General features: G+C 42.7%; 1 protein-coding gene across 3 annotated transcripts in view; it reads right to left on the bottom strand.

Annotated features, from left to right (window-relative positions):
- Positions 1 to 456: 456 nt before the first annotated feature.
- Positions 457 to 23,082, bottom strand: part of Gas2 (growth arrest specific 2) — a 130,807-nt gene continuing 108,181 nt past the window's right edge. For all 3 annotated transcript variants that reach the window (XM_051148620.1, XM_051148621.1, XM_051148622.1), the window contains one exon: positions 457 to 1,683. In XM_051148620.1, the coding sequence (XP_051004577.1) occupies positions 1,465 to 1,683 (219 nt within the window). In that variant the 3' untranslated portion in view covers positions 457 to 1,464. The remainder of the gene's footprint in view (positions 1,684 to 23,082) is intronic.

The following is a 23,082-nucleotide window of genomic DNA, read 5'->3' as shown; positions in this document are numbered from 1 at the left end:
ATTTTAAATGATGAAGCAAAGATTAAGTTACTAAGTGCCATGTGTTTCAAAAGACAGTAGAGTTATTTATTATGCCAAGATCATTCTCTTACCTAGCACAAGAGCTGTAGGTTTTCTTTAGCTTTAGTTTTGCACTGATGTGCTTTTCTAGACCCATGGTATCTTCCAAGTGTCACTAACCTACACTATGCCTGCTAAACAGTTACCAATGAAAAGACTTCGTGTTTGACTGAATTAGTCACATGACATTCAGATGCTTTCTCTGGGATTCTGGAGCAAGGAAGGTGAATTTTTCTTATTAGAAAACAGTGAAATACTCTACCATTTAACACTATTCACGGTGACACTTAAGGACTTTCCCATGGTCAAGTCCACACTGTTTGCTACTGAGAACACACACCACCTCTATTCTACACAGCCATAACTTGACACTCCTCAAATTTGCTGGGAAATTAGTAGTTTGAAGATTAACTTTATTTTAGGGTGAAGCACTGATACACAGACAGATAATGTGTGGGTTTTTTAAAATTTTGTTTTTAATTCTTAAATCAGTATGGACAGTATCTTGCTGTTCATAGGTACAAAACAGCCCTGCCCTGCATATACAAGTCTGTAACATCATTCACTACAGTGAATTTACTTCATGAGACAGCATAGCAAAATAGAACTAACTAAAGATATATTTTAATAAGAAAATGCTTGCAATAAACAAAATCACAGAGTTGATGAACATTTGACTGTGCAGTCCATACATCAAAACATGACTGCATGCCAGCTTATGCACGAGGTGCTCACCAAGTGAAATGCGTCCTAACACAGCTGCAGTGTGTGCGGAAGGTGCCTGCTATCCCTACGCGGCTGCACAGGCACCAGCCAAAAGTACCCCAGAGGCTGGTTTGGCCAGAGATCAGAGATGAACTTTAAGGCAACCTTCCAGGTGAACATGAGCATCTCTGAGGTGGCCTCTCCAGTTAAGTATTATGGCTGTGAAGACTCTGTACTGCGGAGTGCTGTCGGACAATTTTAGTAGCACATTATCACATTGTCATTTTGTAAAAAATAGCTATAAAATCCCGCCATTATAAAAGTGTCTGGGGTGCTTTAGCTCATAGCCATACAGCAGGCACTTTCTGTTGACCTACCCACTCACGTAAATACAGTCTCCTGGGCACGTTCACCTTTAATGGCTATCCCTAGAAACGAGTTCCTACTTAGGTTTTGCTCTAAATACTATGTTCACATATTGAGAAATAATGATTTGCTTACAATATTTCTGATTTCATTCTGAGCTTAGAATTTTCCCCCTTAGGTGAAGTTCTACTGATGCATTAAAAATAAATAGTGCTACCTTTTGAGTATTTTCCCACCTGATGACATGTATAGTTTTCAGAGCATATGAGCTACGCTGACCATGCTGCAGAATGGACACAGGCCTTTGCATGAGCCCCCTTTCAAAGACAAGTTTCATTTAATCTCCTTCTTAGCCTTGTAGCTGGCAGAGACCACCAGGTAATTATCTGGGTTCATGTCTTTGAGGGTTGGGGATTTGCTCTGGACAGGGGATGTCTTGCCGTCCACACGGGATATGTGCAGCATGCGGCAGGGGTCATGCTTGAGCAGATAGCCTGCGAAGGTCTCCCAGCCTCCTCCCACACGGACCATCACATGCTTGTTGTGCAGCATCTGGAAGGAAAGACCAGTAAAATGGTCAGGTTTTGACAGTTTGCATAGACCTCAAAGCAACACCCCCAAGTCTAATAAAATTAGCATTGCTTGCCTTACTCCCATGGTGCCTGTGAATCCATGTGGCTCATAGTATCTGCTTGGGAAAGAAACCTAGTGTGCCAATGAATCTTGGGAGAACATCTGGAATCTAACTGTCATGTGGCACAGAACATTTATGTGTACTTCTCTGACTGGATGCATATGAAAGCTTCTCTGTGTTGCACAGTGGACCACTACACTCATCACTGCCTTAGTTCACATCAGGGTTCCGTCCTTCCACTTAAGAGACTGTGGAAGTCTCTGGTATTGCGTTAATGTTAATAAATGTTGTTAACAGCCACACACACATTTGCTGCAAAATACAAGTGAAAATGCACTCCGGGGGGAAAAATGGGATGTGTTAGAGTGATTGAGCTTTAATGAGTGGTAAATTCACATTTCATTGACACTAGTCCTCCCAATTACTTCGGAACACACCTATTAAAATCAACAAAGCCAAAACAAAAATAAGTACATATATGTGAGTGAGCACAGACACACACACACACACACACACACCAAAACAACAAAAACAATAAGGACAACAGAAACTTACCTCCAGGCCAAGGAGCCACCTGAGCTCCAGCCTGTACCTCTCCAGGGCTACATTCACAGGAAGGTGTCACCACACCTGGAGACATGGTACTGGGGACTGAACACAGGGCATCTTGGATGCTAGGCAACTCTACAAACTGAACCACATCCCCAGCCCCATCAGAGTTTTTAACTCTTGGAGAGAGTGGGAAGTCCCTTTCAGCCCGGAGTCTTCTCATTATATGAGCACACTCTGAAGGCTCAATAACAAATCTGCAGAAGCTTGCAAAATGGAACTATAGTAAAGCATTGTCCACTGAGCTTGGAGAGTGCCGGGAATAAAGCATTCACCTCCTCTTCTCCGGCCTCTGGAGATGGGTTTTCAGCACACTATTGCTGCCGCAGCCAGCAGCTGAGGAGGACCAGGGAATACCCTTGCAGCCCGGCTAGCCTCGCTCTTCCAGCCTGGTCAGTGTAGACCACTGGAACCTACCTGTACCGCTGTGAGGAACTGGGGCTGTAAGTCTGGCTTCAGCAGAGGAAAGTGGTGTTAGTGACACCATAGTTGAAACAGTTGTGTTTTTCTAGATTCATGGATTAATTAATGATTGTGAGGTTTGGGGGGGAGCACATGTGTTTGTTTCCTCATTTTAAAAAATCTGACCCTCCATTCCTTGCTGATGTTGATTGTTCTTTCTTACTGCATTTTGAAGGGAATCACAGGAGAGGTGACTCCCAAGTTATGACTGGCCATCCTCCTCCTAAACTACTAAAGGAGATAGTGAATAGATGCTGTCATGCATGTCTACATTTAAACATGTTTCCCACAGAATTAGAACAAGAGCCTTCCCTTTTAGAAACAGCTAAGACTAACTGCCAATACAGTACTTTTATGGTTCTAGTCAGACACTGAAAGACACCTGACACCACAAGAACTAGACGTTATTAACACAGGTCAAAAGTGTAATTTGTTCTGGCAAAAAATCAAATCTCCCCTGCTTTTTTTAATTTCTCCGAACTGTAAATTGTTTCTCTTTTGATTTGAAACAACTTTTAGTTGGTGGTGTTGGTGTGTGTGTGTGTGTGTGTGTGTGTGTGTGTGTGTGTGTGTATGTGCACGCGCGCGCGCGCATGCGTGCATCTGGTTTTTCTCTTCTTCCCCTAACCTCCACTAAATCACAAGTACCAGCAAAAGGTATTCATAAGCAAACAACAGCAGCTCTGAAAGCTTCCTTGAGGAGCTTCTTATCAGAGCTCTAAGCACTGTGAGTCCTGGACACACATCTAATCTCTAGTACTTCACATTTCAAAGAATGCTGCTGAGGTGGGGAGGGGACGGCCTGAGTGCATTATCTTCTCTCATGCTTCCCTCTCACTGTACCTGGGAGTTAGTAGAGTTTCTCAGGACACTATTAGGTTTCCATGGAAACCTCAACCATCACATATTTCAAACCCTTTGTGAGATAGAGGCTTGGGACTGTCTCATGGGAGGTATTCTTACATTTAGCCCTCATCTTGTGCTAAGACGTCTATGATCAGTCTTAGGAGTTTCAGGTATGGGGCTGAGATATTAAGGTCACACAGTGCTGGATGCCTTCCAGAGATGTAAATCCCATGCCCCTTTATTGAGGTATGTGCTGATTTTCCAAAGAGAGTCTTGTGCCACTACGTCTCCATGAACAAAACTGTATTTCAACCTAAAAGCAAATTAACCTGCTATGAGCCCAGTTACTCTGAACTTCCTCCTCCAGAGAACTCTGGCCTAGTTCTTTGATGGACTCACTACATGATGACATTATTGAGAGGTGATCAAATACAGGAGATTGGCCTTTAGAGGAGGTGGGCCACTAGGGACCCCCTGTCATACTTGCTCTCTGCTTTCTGTCTGCGATGAAGTGAGCAGTCTTTGCCACACGCTCCTTCCTCCATAGTGCTCTGCTTCTCAGGAGCCCAGGTTCAACAGATCAAGGACTACTGTAAAACCTCTCATGCTCTGAGCTGGACTAAGCCTGCTCTGGCATTTTCCTTTGCTGTTTGCACATGTGACAGAAGGGCAGCTGGCACACGTGCTCCCTTTCTCATGCCCAAGGTCTCGGTTTTGGAACCACACACCCTCTCACAGCACTGCCAATAGCATACTCACATGATGCTCTCATAGGTTAGACTCACTTTGCCTCAGCAATGGTGCCATTACCAGAATTCCATTTTCTAGATAGGACGGGTGAGGCAAGAAACTTGTAGAAAGTCACTAAGAAAGTGGTGAGCAGCAGCGGGAGCAGAAGGACCCTTCCTTAACCACAGTCACTGTTTCCACAGTCTAGATTTTGATTACTGTGCCTTCTAGTCATTGGCCATTGGGGGATTAGCCCATCACAACCATCATGGATATAAGAAACAGTAACATGCAGTTGGAGCAGATTAACAGCTTGCTTAAAATAAGCTGTATATACACCCTAATAAAGGTGATTTCAGAAGACTGTCTGGCTATGGTTCTAATTCAGAAACAAGTGTTCAAGTGCAATGACAGGATGAAGCATACACAGTTGGGTGTCCCATGCCTCTGCCCTTCCGTGGGGCCCAGGGCACTGTTGGTGTATGTGCAACAAGAGTCCAGAAAGAAGCTTTTTCCCTCTTAACTACCTAGCCTGCTGAGACAGGCAGGGGTCAGATTATGTATAGGTACCAAGAACTTCAGAACCAAAAAGCCTCTTCTCTCTCTCAGAGACATAAGGGAAAGTCTGTATTTATGTAGATCACAAATAATTACATGTTTTACTAAGTGACAGAAACAATCACATAAAACATCTAAAAAAGTATCAGGTTTTTACTGGTAGCACACTTGTGCTTCAAGGTGATCATGTTGTGTCACACCAACAACAAGCAAAATTGTCTCAATGGAAAAAAAAGAATACCAAGTAGGAAACAGTATTCAGTGATCAAACCTTAACAAGAATGGCTTCATGCTCGTCTCTGATAGACTTGCTTAGCGACATCCCTGCCCGAGGTCTGCATGAATGGCCATGTCTTGTCCCAGCTCAAAATTACTTTGAAATGCTTTGGGTTCCTTCTCCTTTCTGGATTAGCTCTGCCCAATCTGGTTTGCTCTAGCTCTCCTCCTGCTGGTACCTTCGAGCATCAAGAGCAGCCTTTCCATCATGGTGGTGTTGTCATCCTTGGTCCCTTGGTCCCTACTCCACTTCTGCCCCAGAGACACGGGAAAGGAGTCTTTCCAACAGGCTCATCTCTTCACGGCTTACTTGAACCTCTGAGAGTGGTTCTTCTTCGTCTGCTGCGCTCCCAACTGAGGCCACAACTCCTTCTCCTCAAAGCAGATTTGCAGCCAGGCAGGGATGAGGTGGCAGCAGTGGTCCAGGCAGATTTGCCCTCCCCAGGGTGACAGAGGCTTACAGATCTTCAATAATCTGCCCATTTTGATGCCTCCTTCCTCCCCGAGCCTGCTGTACCTGGCATAGGAGTCTCCTGAGGGGCCAGCTGCCAATTCTCTCATCCTTTCTCACTATTTCAGATTACCTCATGCACAGCAGCTCAGAGGTCCGACCTATCTTTGTCAGAGCCTAAACTCCACATTTCCTAAATTATTTTTGAAATATTCAAAATTGTGCACACATTTCTATATATACATAACTGCTCTACATTTTCAAAGAGAAAGTCCATTCCTTCTTTTGACCACTCAACAAATATTGTCTGAAAGCCCTTAGGGCATTTCATATAACCATAACAATGGTTATGAAATGCACTTTAAATGGGTATTGACTGAATTATGCTTAGCCAATGAATTAACAAGGTTAATGCTTAATACTACTCCATCTAGCTGCCTGTTTGAAATAAAAGAGAAAGATGAAACAATTTGTCTCCTTCTTTTGGAAAGTGTGGGTGTGGATAATAATCCACAACACCCTTTGTGTAGAGAGCTTCACTGAAAGGCACTTGGAGTCTGAAAGGGAAGGTACGGAGGAACTGCACAGGGGAGGAGGAGTGGGATCTAGACAGCTGTGGGTGGAAGAGAGAGAAGGTGGAGGGTGGGTAAACAGCACTAGGACTGGCTGCAGAGCATGTAGTCGCTGTTCTTTGGGGTGTTCTTCATGAGCCTTCTAACACATTTTAAAAACAGCAAACAGTAGCGGTAAATTGCTCAGCAAAGTTTCTACACACATGACCTCCATAATGCTTGAGTGGGAGGTGTCGTTCAGCCTGGGTCATCTGGCCTTTCTGAGGCTTTCATGAAGCCTTTCATTTCTAAATGGATCTAGATACATTTCAGCACTGTTGACTGCTTTCCATTGAAGTGGGATGCAACTGACGGAACTGCCTGCAGGAACTGGGTCACCAAACGTAGATTCTGAGATAGCATGTGCTTCCTAACACCTAGTCAACCCTCTTCACTGCGTGTTTTTACAAGGCATGAGCACAAACATTGTTCTTAGAAGACAGTCATCTGTTCTCCTGAGAGCAATATCACTTTAATTTATAGGACTGCAAACTATCATAGTTTCATATCACTCGGCAACGGCATATGCTACAATCAGACAACTGGGAATTCAGTTGGCTGCCTCAGGTTCCCTGCCACAGCCAGGATAAGACAGCAGATGTTCAGCAGATGGGTTGAGGGCAGGATTTTCAAAACAAGTGATAAGGTCCTAAGTCTGCAGGGCAAAGCATGGTGACAAAGCATGGTGTTTGCTGCCTTCCTTGCCCGAGGTGAGGATTCTTCTTATGTTTTCATGAAACAGCTTGTCACAGCCTAGATAAACAGGCTCATGACATCAGCCCTCCATGTTTATTACCTCCATTAACTCTCCAGCATGCCTTTGATGCATCCTGCCCTAACAAACTTCAGAGACACCAGTCTCTACCAAGAGTGTCAAGCTGTAACCACCACTAACTGTATAATCTTGACAATTGCACACATTCTCCCTGTGCCTCATATCCCTTCTGAACAATGGATATTTCCTTCCAGGCTCATTGAGACACAGATATGGGTGGGTAAGCATGAAGACACCATGTCTGGAACACAGAAGGTACTTAAGAATGGGAAGAAGTTGAATACTTTGCTCTTGCAATTACAGAATCACACTTCATCAAGATACTGACTTGTTTCATTCTGTTATAAGGGCTCCACCTTGGCAGGCTGGTATTATTGTTACCTTTGTCTGGAGAGAACTGAAGGCTCGGGCATGACTCAAGGACTCACACAGTCTTGGCTTCTGATGACCAGTGTTGTGGCCCAACCTCTTCAGCAGAATTACACACCCAGGAGATGCAGCCCCTGTGCCTTTATTTGAAGGCTGAATTACTGTAGTGCCAAAATTGTGAGAGCCAGTCCCTAAACAGGAACAGGCCTTGTGTCACAAACATTCTACTGAGGCTTGAAAGAAACTAGTTATAGGCCATTTTACTGTTCTTTCCTTCTGAGAGAAAATAGAAAATTCTGAGGCTCATTTAGAGGCATGCAGCCCTAGAATCTTCTTTCTGAAAGCAAGTATGAGACACGAAGATCATGGAGACATACAGGTGATGGACAACAATATTGTAGCTGCATTTAGTGGAGGCTGTGGGAGCATTAGCACCAGCTCCTGTTAATTCCTGTTGCTGCCCTATGAGAGGTATCCTGTTACCTAGCTCTGCCCCAGATGCAATTAAGAGGGCTTAGCTGCAATCTAATTACCAGAGACAGAGAAGACAATGTCATAGTAAGTATTTTATAGGACAGTCAGCATGGTAGGAAACGTCACTGCTGGAAGGGGAACAACTGTCTAGAGGAAGGATTTGTAGCCAGTTTATTCCAGATTAGAACAGGAAATGAACTGCTATAAAGATTAAAATGTACTCAAGTAATGGAGCCAGACTCCAGCAGCAACACAAACATGTACACACACAGGTGCATGCGTGCGTACACACACACACACACACATGCACACCTACAAATAAAAATAATCCCTGGATAACAGCAGGTTCTGTTGATTCAAACCCAACTGCATAACCACTTCTGCATTCAGGGTAAGCAGGGAAGAGCCAAAGTTCAGTGCTGTGTGAGGAGGCTGCAGCACCACAGAAATGGCCCCGGTCGGTGTCTCCTGCCGGCTCCTGAATGTTAACAGCAGTCTGCAGTCCAGATAGTCTGAAAACACTGTGAACTTGTTAGTGATTTCAGCAAAGGGAGTCACTAAAATGGAAAACTGGCTATTTCTGAACAAAATGCTTAAAAGCATCCTTCATTCAATGATCCATCTAAGCACAAGACAATTAATAAATTAATTTACTCATAAAAAAAAGCCACAAAGGGGAAAAAGAATTTGGGAGGATAAAATTGCAATGTAGGCCATGGTAGAGTGCTCATCCAGCATGTATAAGGCCCTGGCTTCCATCCTCAGAACAGTAAAAATAATTTAATTGGAAAAGGATGAAAAACCACATGGGTGGTTTTTCCAAAGCAGGTAGACAAATATTTCCTGGAAACTACAGAAAGCTTGGGTTTTAGAATGCCTGTTACCTCCATCAGATGAAGAGGAAGGTGTGGATGAAGAGACAATGTTCTCTGTGTAAGAGCTGTAAGGTCCACAGAGTAAACGTGGTCCAGCACAGCAGGAGAGAGAAACACTGCATCTGCAGGAACTGAAGCAGAGTTACTACAGCCCAGAGGAGGACAGGACACAGGATGGAAGATGACTGGAAATACAAAGAGAAATGCAGTCACATGCTCATTGCTCACCCAGGCAGCATGATGTGGGGCCTTTACTGCTTAGTATGTTGTTAAGTTTTTCCCATGGACTGTTGGAGGCAAGACTCCAGCTCCACAGCTGTCCCCCTCTCAGGCCAACCCTGCCTGGATCACCTCAGTGTCCCTCAGTATTCTCTCAACTGGGAAATTATAGTAAAGATGCAACTTCTCCTGAAACCACTAGTAAGTCATGATGAGACTAGACTCCCCCTTAATGAACTTGAGGAATTTTGGATAACAGAGCAGCCTAGCCACGTAACTGCAAATCTATTTATTAAAAGGTTGGTGGGATTTGCAGTTACAAAAATATTTTCTGAGACTGCTTATTTTAAGATTGCCTTTTAATATTACTCATCATTTGAATTTTCCCATCAGCACAGAGACCATGTCAGCACCCTCAGGTAAGTCCATGGTGTGAAGTGTCTCATGTTTTACCCTCCCAGTTTCTTTAAGATACATCTGACATTACACATGTGTGATCTCTCTTTTACCCACCTTTATTCCAAGACCAGGATTCATATTTCTCCTTATTTATCACCATGGTTTCTTTAATCCTATTAGGCAGCAAACAAGCTTTCTCAGTGTCAAAGTTTTGTTTTTGTCTAAACTCCATTTTCAGCCTAGAATATACGCTTTGGCAAATTCTCCCAAAGCCTTAGTCACTAGATAGTTCATGAGCTTAGAAGATATTCATAAACCATTTTTATTAAGCAATACATAGGTATATAATTCCTTTATATGTATGACCTTTTAAAAGCACTTTTATTTATTTATTTATTTATTTATTTATTTATTTATTACATTTCCTACCCAGCTATAAAGCCTCTGATCCATAAAAATGACCAAAATGACAGGATATACCTAAGGATGATGGTGCTCATATCTTAGGGGTAATTGTAGTTAGGAGGGAAGCCTTGCCTGCCACTGCAAACCTAGTCAACTACCCATGGCTGCCGAGGAGAACCTACTGAAGCCACTCTCCTAAGCTAGCATAATTCCCAGCTGCATTCTAAACACTTGTCCTCTTATCGAGAGAGAACTGTGTCTCTCACCCCTCATCAAAGAAACTTCTTTTTGTAGCAGGTGGAGACCATGACAGAAATCCACAACTGGGCAAGTGGTCAAAATGCCTGAAATGTCTGGACTGGGTGTCCAACCGTAGATGACAGCTGTGGAACAAAAATCCTTTGTTTTCATCTTCTACAGAGCTAAACGCATTGTCTTGTTATCTACTTGGAATACAAAGTCTACTGAGTATTCTTAACGCACCACGCATCCTCCACATGTGTAGGCGGAGCCTGGAGTGCTCTCCGGCTGCACTGTTCACGCTTCTTGCATCTGAAGTACAGAGAATTTCGTCTCCTTCCCTATCTGCTCTGCTGAGGCTGGTCACATGTTAGCATATAAATGTGACTTCTGTCCCACCGGATTCTCAGTTTCTCACAGGGAGGAAGGACAGGCCCTGTTTACAAGGCTGCACATAACCAAGGTTTTTGGAAACATCCCCCAGAAGTCCCGTCCGTATTCGCTTTTCAGACACATATCTCAGAACTGCAACACTGACTGGTTTTTGCTCTTGAATTTATTTTCACCTTTAGGAATTCTAGTAATTATCCTTATTTAGAAGAGTACATTTTTAGACAGGTGTTCTATTTTGTAACTCCACAATTTTTCATTTCTGTATTCTCTTATCTACACTTTTACCCATGAATTCCAGTCTTTCACATGTATGGGAACATGCAGATTCATGTGATGCACACATGTGAACTTACAGAAATGCTTTCTATGTACTCTGCTCCTCCACAGTAGGCACACACCTGCCCCATTCCTCCCCCCTTTTCATTTCAGAACTACAACTATTTCCTGTTTTTAGTTCATGTCTTCTACAGGATATATAATTTAATATCAAAGTCATGTTGGGCACTGCCTACTCTTACAGAAGACACAGGTTTGACTCACAGCACCTTTATAGCTATTACCAACTGCCTGTAACTATAGTCCCAGGTGATCTAAAGACCACTTCTGGCCTCTGCCGGCACTGTATGCATGTGGTACACAGGCATATATGCAGGGAAGACACCCATATACACAAAACAATAAAAAATAAATATACATCTTAAAATTATTTTAAAAGTATATTTATTTCCATATGTACTCGTGTATATATGTGAGTGTCAGGTGTGTTCATGGACATGTGACTGCAGGTGCCCTGAGATGCCAGAGGAAGGGTGTTAGATTCCTTGGAAGTATAGTTAGAAGCAATGTTGGTGCTTGCAACCAAACTTGAGCCCTCTGCAGAAGCAGTACTAGCTTTCAATAGCAGAGCCATTTCCCCAGCCTCCGTGCCACAAATCTTACGACATGGTTTCCTCATTCACTTCCTTTTTCTCCCCAACCACCTGCTTCGTGCAACAAAAACTATGCTCCTGTTTGCTAAGTCACCAAGCTCTGGAACTGTCCTGCAGGGTTCCACCTCCCTCTGTCAGTGAATGCACGGGCTTTCCCGTGTCCTGCTCACTGTGACAACGACACAGAAGGAACGCTCTTGCTTTCCTGTGACTGAGCACATTAGCCTACTATGTTTTCCTTCCAATTCATCCGGCCTTCAGTAATGTGTCTGTTCACATAACAGCCTCTTAAACAGACCCATCCACGGCTTGCTGACAGAACTGTTCACACTGTTGTTGCAAGAACCACACACCTTTCTCTGTGGGAGAAACCTCAGTGTAAAGATGGTTCAACAATATCAGAGCAAATATTTTATAGTTATGCCAAAGTCATGTTGATGTTTTCCAAATATAAGAGCCCCTCTTTTCTTCTTTTGGACATGCTACTGTTAGTATACAGACTTCCGCAATGGGCATGGCTCTTGTGTCCTTGCTTACTGCTTCTGTTGTGATCAACATTGTAGCTATTGGTCCACAGGACCTCGGTCATGAGATCTGGTGGCTGAGATGCACCTCCAATGGACTTCTACAAGAAGAGTTTTATCATGTGACACAAGTACCTACAGTGCTTCTTTCACTTTCCTGGTGTCCATGTAGGTGTTGCCTGCCTTTCTCCATCTCTCTCCATCTCTCACGGTTTCATAGAAATCCCCACTGTGCAGTCTCTCAGTGTCTTCATCTATTCATTCTCAAATGTCAACGCCATCCCCCTTTCACCTGAGTCTCTTTTTTGCCCCATGAGGCCTCTGGAAAGGAGGTTAATTTTATCTGATCCACCTTTTATCCCTTTTCACGTGGGATCTGTCTGATCTCTGGTAGTATTTCTGCCTGTTTCTTCAATGTTATGGTTTTGTTGTTACCTCTGCTTCTGATGTTATTTTTATTTCCCTTTTGAAGTCCATTTATATAGCTGTTTTATTTCCAATTTTCTTTGATAGCCTATAGGAAAATAGTTCTCTTCATGGATCATATTTTACATTTATTTTTTACTGTAACATAATTTTAATAATCTCCTGTATACTTGTGTCAATCTTGCTCTGAAAAACTTTTGCACAAGAGGGCCCTGCAGGTAGGGGTCAAGGTCAGGATTTGTAGCCAAAGGCTCCTAATTTTAAGTTGCCTCTATTATAGCCAGCCAGGGGTCAGTGGATGGACAGATGGCTTGTGTACCACTACATTCCTGGGAGCTGAGAGCACAGCAAGAAAATCACTGAGAGTCAGTACTTTCCTTCAACCCAAGCCTCAGCCATTTTCTTCTCATCTGTTGTGCTAAGAGGTAGAACTGCCCTTCACTGGAAACCTTTCCGCACACTTTCTAGAGTTCAGGAAAGAATGTCTGACCACAACTTTTTTCTCCCCGCTGTGTGACAGTTTAACTTAGCATCAAACTGTATGTGTCTTGTTACTGTTCACTGACATTATATTTTTTTTCAAAATAGAATACTTCTAAGGGCATAGAGGATGATTTGAAACCTATTTATCCCATATTTATTTATTTTCTCTATCTCCTAAAGGAAGATGGAGACTGTAGAAGAAGCACTTATTTCTAGGAAGCCATATAGGTCTACCTATCCAATGCCCAACGTTAGGCTCCTCACTCTCTATTCACTCCTCAACAACTGAGCAGTTGTTGCCTAACAAATAATATGCTAACCCCTGAGCCTATCACAGAGAAGATGGCGAACACATCTTTTAAAAACATTGATTCTAATCATTGTTATGCATGTGAGTAGACGGTCAGCAGGTGGACATGCATGAGTGAAGCCGTGGGTGGCAAGTCCAGGGGGCTGTGAGGTAGAGACTCCAGCTTTGACATGCAGTTTAGGGTTACAGAATCACACCCCATCTTGATATCCTCTCATTCTGGTTTCCACCTTAGAGGCAGGGAAGGGAAAAGATTCAGTTTCTCAGTTTTCTTTGCATTTAGGTGGCCATGTGGCTCTTCTCACCCAGAAGCCATGGGGGGAGATGTCTCGAAGGAAGTCCCAGCCAACTCCTTTTTTCCATCCTGAAACTCAAATGTGGTGACTCTAGCTCCACCCTGCAGCAGCCACACACTGGCTTCAAGGAAGGAATATGAGGAAGCGAATGTACCAAGGGCAGCAGAAGAGAACCCAGATAGGCCCTTCGTTTCATCACCTACTGTCATTTGAGTCTGACTATGACATATAGGAGTATGTAACTAATTATGTAGAAGGATGGAACTTTTCATCAAGTCACTGGATCATACAAGATGTGTCGCCAATTATTACAAACCCTAAACTAATTAAAATATAAAGTTACTGTTTATATATAATTGTGGCAGAGAGCTTTCGTATTCTGATTCCCAGCCCAGGGGCCAGTTAGAAATGAATGTCTCTCTCCCTTCCTCCCTCTCTCCCTCTTCCTCTTCCTCTCAGCCCAGAAACTCCTCAGATTTGCAATGTAGTCAAAGATGACTTTGAACTCCTGATTCTCTTGCCTCTACCACCCAAGTAATGTGATTTTTAGGTGTGTACGACCATGCCCAGTTTATATAGTGCTGTGAATGGAACCAAGGCTTGTTTAGTGCTAAGCAAACACTTTAGCAACTGAGCTATATCCCAGCCCAGCATCTAGCAATGTCTGTAAACATTTTTGACTCTCCCATCAGGAGTGAGGCAAAAGACACACTTGTACAACCAGGGAACTCCTCTATGTCAATAACAGAATTTTAGGTCCCAGTTTAGCAGCATATGAGTGCTTCATATGGAAGATTCAACTTGCATGGGAAGCTTTCCTGAAAGCAAACGCACAATCCATATCTTAATCGTCTCCCAACTCAACTATAGTTTCTTGTTTCTCCTGCTTCTTGGTTTCCATTTGAGGGTCACTTGTACTCCTTTAGATAATTAGCATGCAAGATTCACAAAATAACATTTCAAAAACAGCAGTGGGAACAGAGGTGTAATGGCATGATCCTTTTGAAGCGGAGCAGGCTGGCCTTACTGAAACACAACTGTAAGGAGATGCGTGCTACTTCATCTTACAGGATTACTCGAACTCCTTACAGAACGGTCTCATACCGAGCAAGAAGCCAATAAAACCACTATTGCGTGTTTTGAAAGGAAAGGAGAACCAATACACTCCCACACACATATCCAGGCTATGTAATGTCTCTTTTAAAAGCACAGCAGGGTAAAGTATTCTGAGGTGGGCACTAGTGTGCTCAGGGTTCAGAGAAGCAAGCCTCGCGTGGTGAGGCCGGAGCTGTGAACTAGTTTACCCGCTTCAGTTTTGTGGTGTTTTGTGTTTTGCATCTGTAGTAAAATCCAGGGCCTCACACGTTCTAGTTACTTGCCATATGCACAGGCCTAATAAGGGGCAGGTTTTATTTTAGAAGTAAGAGGGTGGCACTGCAAAAATTGAAGAGAAAAAGAGGGAGGGTTATATAGGATCAAAATACATTGTATTCGTGTATGAGACTCTCAATCATAACAAAATATAATTAAGAAAGGAAAAGAGAGAGAGGGAGGGAGGGAGGGAAGAAGGAAGGGAGGGAGAGGGACCTTACTCATAAGTTTTCTGACTATGACAGTAGTCACAGCAGAACTGAAATTACTAAGTCTTAGCAGTAGGGGGCAGCAGCACATTAAGTACATGGGTTTGTCTATGGGCAAAAATAAATCAGTGCTGCTTTGTTGAAATTCTATCTGTGCAAAAAAGTCAACTTGTACCACTCAGCACCTCTCACCAGTGCATCGCCTTGTTTGTATTTACTGCACTCAACTCTTAAGCTGCTGTGCTTTCATACTGAATCTACTTTTCACTCCTGAATAGTTCTTCATGTGAAAGCAAACGTATGTATCTATAAATAAACACAAATTGTTAGTTACTATATGTAGTACTATATATGTGCATTTGTGTATAACTTCACAATAATATGTCATTGTGTGGCTTCAATAGTTAACTTCATGTTGCTTTGTACAGAGCACTTTATCGTACCTAATACTTTTGTCCACACTAAGGGAAGGTATTTGATGTTTCACTTACGGGTGTAGTAGCCAAGGGTCAAAGAGGTGAAGCAATTTGATCAAGATCACATGCTGTGATTAACTACAGCACTGGGATTCATGGCTATAGTTCAATGTCCCAAGTAGCTGGGGGTGAGGATCCATCCCACAGAACTTGCTCATCAAGCATAAAGACCTGGGTCTTCAGCCCTTAAGTGCACAGTGTCCTGCATACATGTGGGCTATTATTAATGCTGAATTTACCTACATTAATCCAAGTACATTAATCCAACCCTTCTTCACAACAGACAGGTGCTTATTTCTTATACCTTGAAGAAGTGGATGCCAGCAGACAAGTGGGCTTAGGGCAATGATTAAGCAGTGGAACACAAGACTAATCTGACTGCCTAACCCTGAAAACCCACTTCAAGGACTTCTTAGACTGCCCACTGGGGTTTTCTAAAGCTCATGCTTAAAAATAACCTTTATGGCATCAGCTTGAAGTTCCTTTGTATAATTTTAAACTCAACTGATATGGATGCTGGTCTGCTTTCAGAAGCACCCATCAGGCAGGCAACATGACTGTTGTGATGGGTATATGATGAAATGATGGGTGTGTTAAGCTCCTGGGAGCAGCACATGTCTTTAGGAAGACGGGCCATAAGTTTGTGGGGCTGTGGATTGGTCTGCTTTAACTAAATCTGTCCATGGAAAACTAACTGCTTCTGAAAGACTTAGGAAGTCTGACTTGTTTAGACTTAGTTACAGGTCAGCACATAATACAGTCTCAGTATTACCATAAAAGTAACTCCCCCATACGTGCTAACGGGACATCTTTCTGGCAGTGTGATATCTCCCCAGTATCAGTAAATGAACAAGTTCTTCACTGGTCGCTTTCCTATAGTCTCTTATTCTCTGAAGAGAGGAACTGAAAGGCATTCTAAGCACCTTCAGGTGAGCAGGACCCTTTGCCCATTACTTTAGGCAGCAGAAATCTGAGCCGAGCACCCAAGCTCTGCAGAAGTGGTCACAAAGCCAGGGCGGAGGCCTGTGGACCAAAGAACCTTGTAATTCACACAATCTGCCAAGTCATAGCTGTGGAGGTGCCTAGGCATCCCTGATTCCCAAGATACCAGTGAAGTCCTGAAATCAACAGCTCCATCACTGTGTGCTGGCCCATCTCACTCCTGGAGGACAAACATCTAGTGGCTCCATGGCCTCTGATACTGCCTGGTTAGCTCTGCTCTGGTGGAGTAAGACATGTCAGGAGAGAGGCAAAGCAGTTTCTAATGGGGTCATGTATCAGAGTGAGTCAAAGAGAACAGGCTTTCCCTCCCCCAGGGTGACTAAAGAGAGTGGGTGGCAAAGCACCAAAGACTGCCCTTGACCTTCATTTCCTAGGAGGACTAGAGGATGCACTTTGGGGAGGGTTTTGTTGGTTTGGTTTTGTTTTTCTGCTTGGTTTTCTTTACCCTTGGTAATGATGCAGTCACTAACCCAGGCTTACTTGGGTGGGAAAACATCCCCAGCTCACATCAAGCAAGGCGTTTTTAGCATTGGCTCAGTGCAGATATAGTGTTCAGAGCAATGGTTCTCAACTTTCCTAAGGCTGGAACCGTTTAATGTAGTTCCTCATAAAACTATTTTCCTTGCTACTTCATAACTGTACTTGTGCTACCACTCTGATCTGTAATATAAACCTCTGATGTGTAGGACGGCTTTCATTAGACCCCAGAGGGGTCACGACCCACAGTTTGAGAATTGCTGGCTTAGAGTATAATGGAGTTTTTCTATTCTTACTTCTCTATTTGTCCTCCATCCATGATGGTGTTTTCACAATATGACATGGAATTTGTTATGTCAGCCTTACTACAACCTCTTAGTCATCCTTGAAGGAGTGGTCAGCAAATTAATCTAAACTAAACCCCAGTTCTAATAGTCAGAGGCCACAGTGAGTTCAGGAGATCAGATATGATGGTTAAGGGCCTTATGTGGGAGTAGAAGACAGCAGACACACAGAAGTCCTAAACCACTTGTGAGGTCATTTGAACATAGAATGTTATTCTGAGATTGGGACTGAAGGAGAGATCCAGAAACCTGAGCATACACAGTTGGTGTTACTAGCATGCTGAGGAGCCTCTGCCTGTGAAGAAGGGCATAGTGGCTTGCAGTGGATGTAAACACGGTTTTGTTTTGATCCCAAGTGTGGGGTGGGGAACAGACTTGTGAGAGAACAGGTGATGTTTATCCACTAGAAGACGAACCACTTCCAGTGGGGGCTTGGTTTTTGCCAACTGAAACACATCTTAGTAATATATATATATATCCCAAAACAGGAGGCGGGGGCCTTTTTATCTTGGTATTATTTGGCTGTTCATCACTCCACTTCGAGATGCTCCTAAAGAGAACTGCTCCAGTGAAGGATTTGGGGCTCCAGGTTACAGCAGCAACTTTGGTTGAGTTGCTGGTCTGCTAAAATCCTGTTGACTTATGCCAGGGGAATCGCTCCCAGGAACTGAGTCTAAAAAGGTCTACTTCTCCTGATCCCATTAACCTCTTTTCTCTCCTCTCTAGGGTAGGCGGGTTGGAAAGGAGGTGTAAGCATTAAAGAACCACAAATGAAGTAGGTTGGAAAAGGTTGAAGCCCACAGTGGATGCTTTAGATGATGCTGAATGAACAATTGCTGTGACATGCTTGGCTGCTTGTGCCAAATGACCTGGAAGGATGCTACTTCTATATCTATTTCAGTAGTCTGCCACACACCACCGTGTATGGCTGAGCTGAGGAGACTGATTGGAGGTGAAGAATGTAAACTATCTGGGTTTGAAAGTACTCTAGAAACATCAGTTCAAAGCTTCCCCCTTGAAATGGACAGTAAGGAGTCCTTATAGGGTACTATTCACATGCTGGCCTTTTAATAGAGACTACAACCACAGACCAGTTGGGTCTTAACTTTATTGAGCAATAACAGTGGTTATCAGTTGGTTAGGAACTAAGGGATCCTTCTACTCTTTCAACATTGGGTTTGAAGACATTAAGAAGATAGCAATGGGGCTGGAGAGATGGCTCAGAGGTTAAGAGCACTGCCTGTTCTGTTGTTCTTCCAAAGGTCCTGAGTTCAATTCCCAGAAACCACATGATGGCCCTCTTCTGGCATTCGAACAATATATATATATATATATATATATATATATATATATATATATATATATATATATATTGAACAATATATATATATATATAGAACAATATATATATATATATATATATATTACATAAATAAAATCTTTTAAAAAAAAGATATCGATGATGGTGACAGTAATTATTATGATGGTGATGATAAGGGTCATAGTCACAATGACGGTGATGGTGATAAGCATATAGTAATAATTATGAATGCATTATGACAGTGGTGGTGGTAACACTAACTGTCCTTCATAAGAGCCTTCTGGGTGACATTACAGGCTAGTGTCTCCTCTGATCTTCACAGCAATATGTCCTAGAGACCATGAATCCCTCTCACAGCAGTTTTATAGTTCACTCAGAGTGACAAACAGTTCCAGATCCATATTATGTTTTAGTATAAAACTCATGTCATTCTATATTATCATGTTGAAAGAATTTCTCAGCAAAATCCACTTCTGAAGAAATAATATAGTTCTTATTTTAATCCATCAAAAAATGTGCACAATGTTCATAGCATGCAGAATATCAATGGATCTGTGTTGAGAATCAATTGTTGTTTTGATCTGACCTGATATTTTTGAGCCTAAGCATCCTTGTCACTGGTGAAATATAAGAACACAGTACTTTGTAACCTATTTCCCTAAGCGCAAGACCAAGAATTATGCAAGTTAAAGAGGAGGCCATTATTAAAAAGAATCCTGATGATATTTCGTTTTCGAGTTGATAATATAGTACACTGAGTTAGAAATAAACCTTGATGCTTACCACTCCCTTGTCTTCAGCTCCGAGTCCAGATCACCAATTACCATCTTCTTTCCATTGGGGTTCCCAATGCAAACCTACAAGTTGTTGAATAGACCACCGGAGCCCTCCCTCAGAAACAAAGGCAACACAGCCACAGGAGAAGGGCTGAGCACTGAGCTTTTTTTTTTTTTTTTTTAATCCCTCTGACAGAAAAAAATTACAAAAGAGAAATGATAGACAGCTCTTGCTGGAGATTTTAATTAAAGTTGAAATGAGAAATCCTAGATCGGGCCAAGTGGCAGCTGCACCAACGTGACCTGCTACAATAGCTGCACAGGGATCAGTGCCAGACACCATTCTGTGAAAGCGGCCATCATGCCCTCGCATGCCATTTAATCCAGCTCTCTACAAGGCCTAGTTCTGAAGAGCCTTCAAGGAGACCCTATGCCTCTGTGACTAGCTCAAAATTCAAAGCAAGCTGCACTTCGTTGCTTAGTGACACCCTAGTGTAGACCACAGGGTGTTTTAGTGCCAGGTGTCGTGTGTGTGTGTGTGTGTGTGTGTGTGTGTGTGTGTGTCCCTTATTTATCAAAGGACAGCATGTTCTGTCACTCTGGCCTTCTGTTTTTGCTGCAGTTATTAAGCAACACACCCTTTACTATTGCCAAGGAACTGACTATCCATGTAAATAGCATAGAGACATTCCCTCCTAAACTGCCTGCTTCCGAAGAAAGGTGCATAGGAGATGTGCCATTTTCTCCCTCCACTCAGCCACACTCTCCCCTTAGGTTCTGACAGGTCCCACAGGTCCACATTGCTTTAAAAATCATTAAACATTTAGAAATCATAAATTTTGGGGGGGGGGTTTCGAGACAGGGTTTCTCTGTGTAGCCTTGGCTATCCTACACTCGCTTTGTAGATCAGGCTGGCCTTCAACTCTGCCTCTGCCTCCTGAGTGCTGGGATTAAAGGCATGTGCTACCACACCCTGCAGAAATCATAAATTTTTATGAGAATTCTTTCATTATTTTTCAGTTATGTTTACTATTTCATTAATATACTACTTAAAATCTATGGACACAGAAAGCTGACAGAATTTAGTCTTGAGTCCAAGTCACAATTAAATTGCTTGTGAGAGAAGACATTTTACTATAAATACATATTACTTCTTATTAAAACCATCCTTCACCGGTATCTCTCCTATATGGATTCCCCAGAATAGCAAAACAAAGCATAAATACGTGAGTAAATGAATGAATGAATGAATGACACTCAAGGAGCTAGAGAGCTGATTCATGGGTTAAGAACATGTACTGCTCTTCCAGAGGACCCCGGTTTCCTTCCCAGTACCCATGTTCAGTGGCTCACAACTGCCTATTACTCTAACCCCAGAGGAATCTGACAGCCCCCTTCTAGCTTCTGAGGGCACTGCACTCACATGTGTAAACACATACACAGGTATATATATAAAATTAAAAATAATGAAAATCTTCAAGAATAATGGTTAAAAGAAAATGGTTTGACTATTAGCAATCCTCATCCTTTTAATTTCTATCACCAACCACAGAATCAAGGCCTAACTGCAGGACTCCGATATGGCTTGATGACCTGCCACATGGTCACTGCAGGTACCTAGTCACTGTGGTTGTGCTCTCTGGACTCCTCATAGTGACCAGCCAGCTCCTGGCATCTTTTTTCTTCCTCCTGATGCAGAATAAAAACCTACTTTCTACCTAAAAAAACAAACAAACAAACAAAAAACCCCAAAACCTCCTATGTAGCTAGATACGGACACAAGTTTTAGTTACAGTGAATTAGATGTAATCAGAAAAGTGAAGTAACACTTCCAGAACCTTCCTTCAGGGTTGACATGTGCTCCTCATCTGCCATCTTTCCTCCTAGACAGAGAACCACTCTAGGCCACACTCAGACCTACCACCTCTGCAGAGTGCTGAGGGGAAAAAGCTAAGTCCTTGGATTCTCTGGGGGACAGTGTCACAAACAGAGACTTCATGATGTTTAAAAAAAGAAAAGAAAAGAAAGAAACATGCTATCGTCGCTAAGTCACTACCACTTTATTCCAGCTGCAACCCTGACCGTAGTCATTGGCATGGCTGTCACATCTTTATCTTCATAGTTGCAGAACTTTCAGAAGTTCTATATTGCATCGAGCACTTATCTGCTTATTTTAGCACAACTCATTTAATATATCATCATGAGTCGTCATGTCACACAAGCTGGGGATGCAGTGAAGGGACACTGCACTAGGCAGAAAGTTCATCAGTGAATGAAATGCATTGATGAGCTGCACTTCAATGCAATGAAAATTGAGCCTTAAGGTGAATATTGGACCTTAAGGTCCGCAACACTGAAGATCCAGACCACCATACTCAACATCTGACATTATATGGTGAATTTGCAAACACCTGGAAACTAGTACTTAGGAGTTGATAATGTGTGTTCCAGTCAGACTCCTTTCAGATTGAAATACAAATCAATAGATACTGCTAACAGCTAGTTCAAACTAATCTGCTCTTATGTGCATTTATCAGTTTTTGTGTCTAGGGAAAGCAATGAAACCAGAATTCACCTAGTGAGTATAAGGCCAGTTGGGGGGTACATAAATGGGACTGTATTAACCAAAACAAAAGCAAGTGTGTTGCCGGGAGTAATTCATTGATCTCTAGGCTCCTTGTTAACTGCTATTGTATATCAGCTGTTTGACCTTGATCAGTTTTTTTATTGTATATTTTACATATTTCTGTAATATGAGACCCCACTGTACCTTTTAAATTATTGTTATCTAAAGTTAATAAACTCAAAGTCTCAAATTTGCATGGCAAAAAAAAAAGATCCAGACCACTGCAAAGATTAACTGCAGCATCACAAATGTCTTCAATGAAAAGGGTAAAGTGTCTGCTACAAGTAACCTTGAATCACAGCCTGCTCTCAGGAAGCCCACCCAAGACAAACAGGCTTGTTGGAGGAGTGACAAATTGAAATGACAGAAGCAGCAGCAAAATAAACAATGCTGATGACACTGGGGTGTCAGGACGTGGGCAGGCAGAGGAGACCCACTGCAGAAACTGCAGCTGACTTCCCCACGACCCTTCACCTGGAAGCAGTACAGTATGCTGGATGGGGTCACAGTCCAGCCAGCTGGGAGGTGTGTGTCTGTAGGTCTAATCTTCACTCTTCTCTGCCTTCCCTGTCACCTTCTCCAACAGTGAGGTGGGCACAAGGGAGAATGCGCATCAGGATGTGGGACCGAAAGCATTCTGGGACTCATATTTCAGAATGTTTTTGTGGGTGAGGAGAAAGAATTTATTCCCACACTACAGAATAAAATTATTCTCTGAATCTAGGGTGCTTTTTCATACTGCCAAAGGAAAAATACTAAAGTGAAAAACAGATAAGCTTTAATGGGACCATTGTCTACCCTAGTTTATATAATGAACAGGCTGGGCTGAAACATGCAAGTCATCTTGCCAAACAGAGCAGGCCTTGTCCCTGCTTCCAACCCCACTCAACTACAAAAACAAATATATTTATCCTCTTCAACAGAGGCCTCCCTCCAAAAATTTCTTCTCATTTTTTCCTACAATAAGAAATATGGATGCATTTAACAGAACAAACAGGCAGCTACAATTTGAATGCCTTCCTTGGTCCGGGGAAGGAGCTGAGAACTGCCCATGAA

The sequence above is a fragment of the Acomys russatus genome, chromosome 7, assembly GCF_903995435.1.
Source record: "Acomys russatus chromosome 7, mAcoRus1.1, whole genome shotgun sequence".
NCBI lineage: Eukaryota > Metazoa > Chordata > Mammalia > Rodentia > Muridae > Acomys > Acomys russatus.
This window is presented reverse-complemented; position numbering and strand designations above follow the sequence as displayed.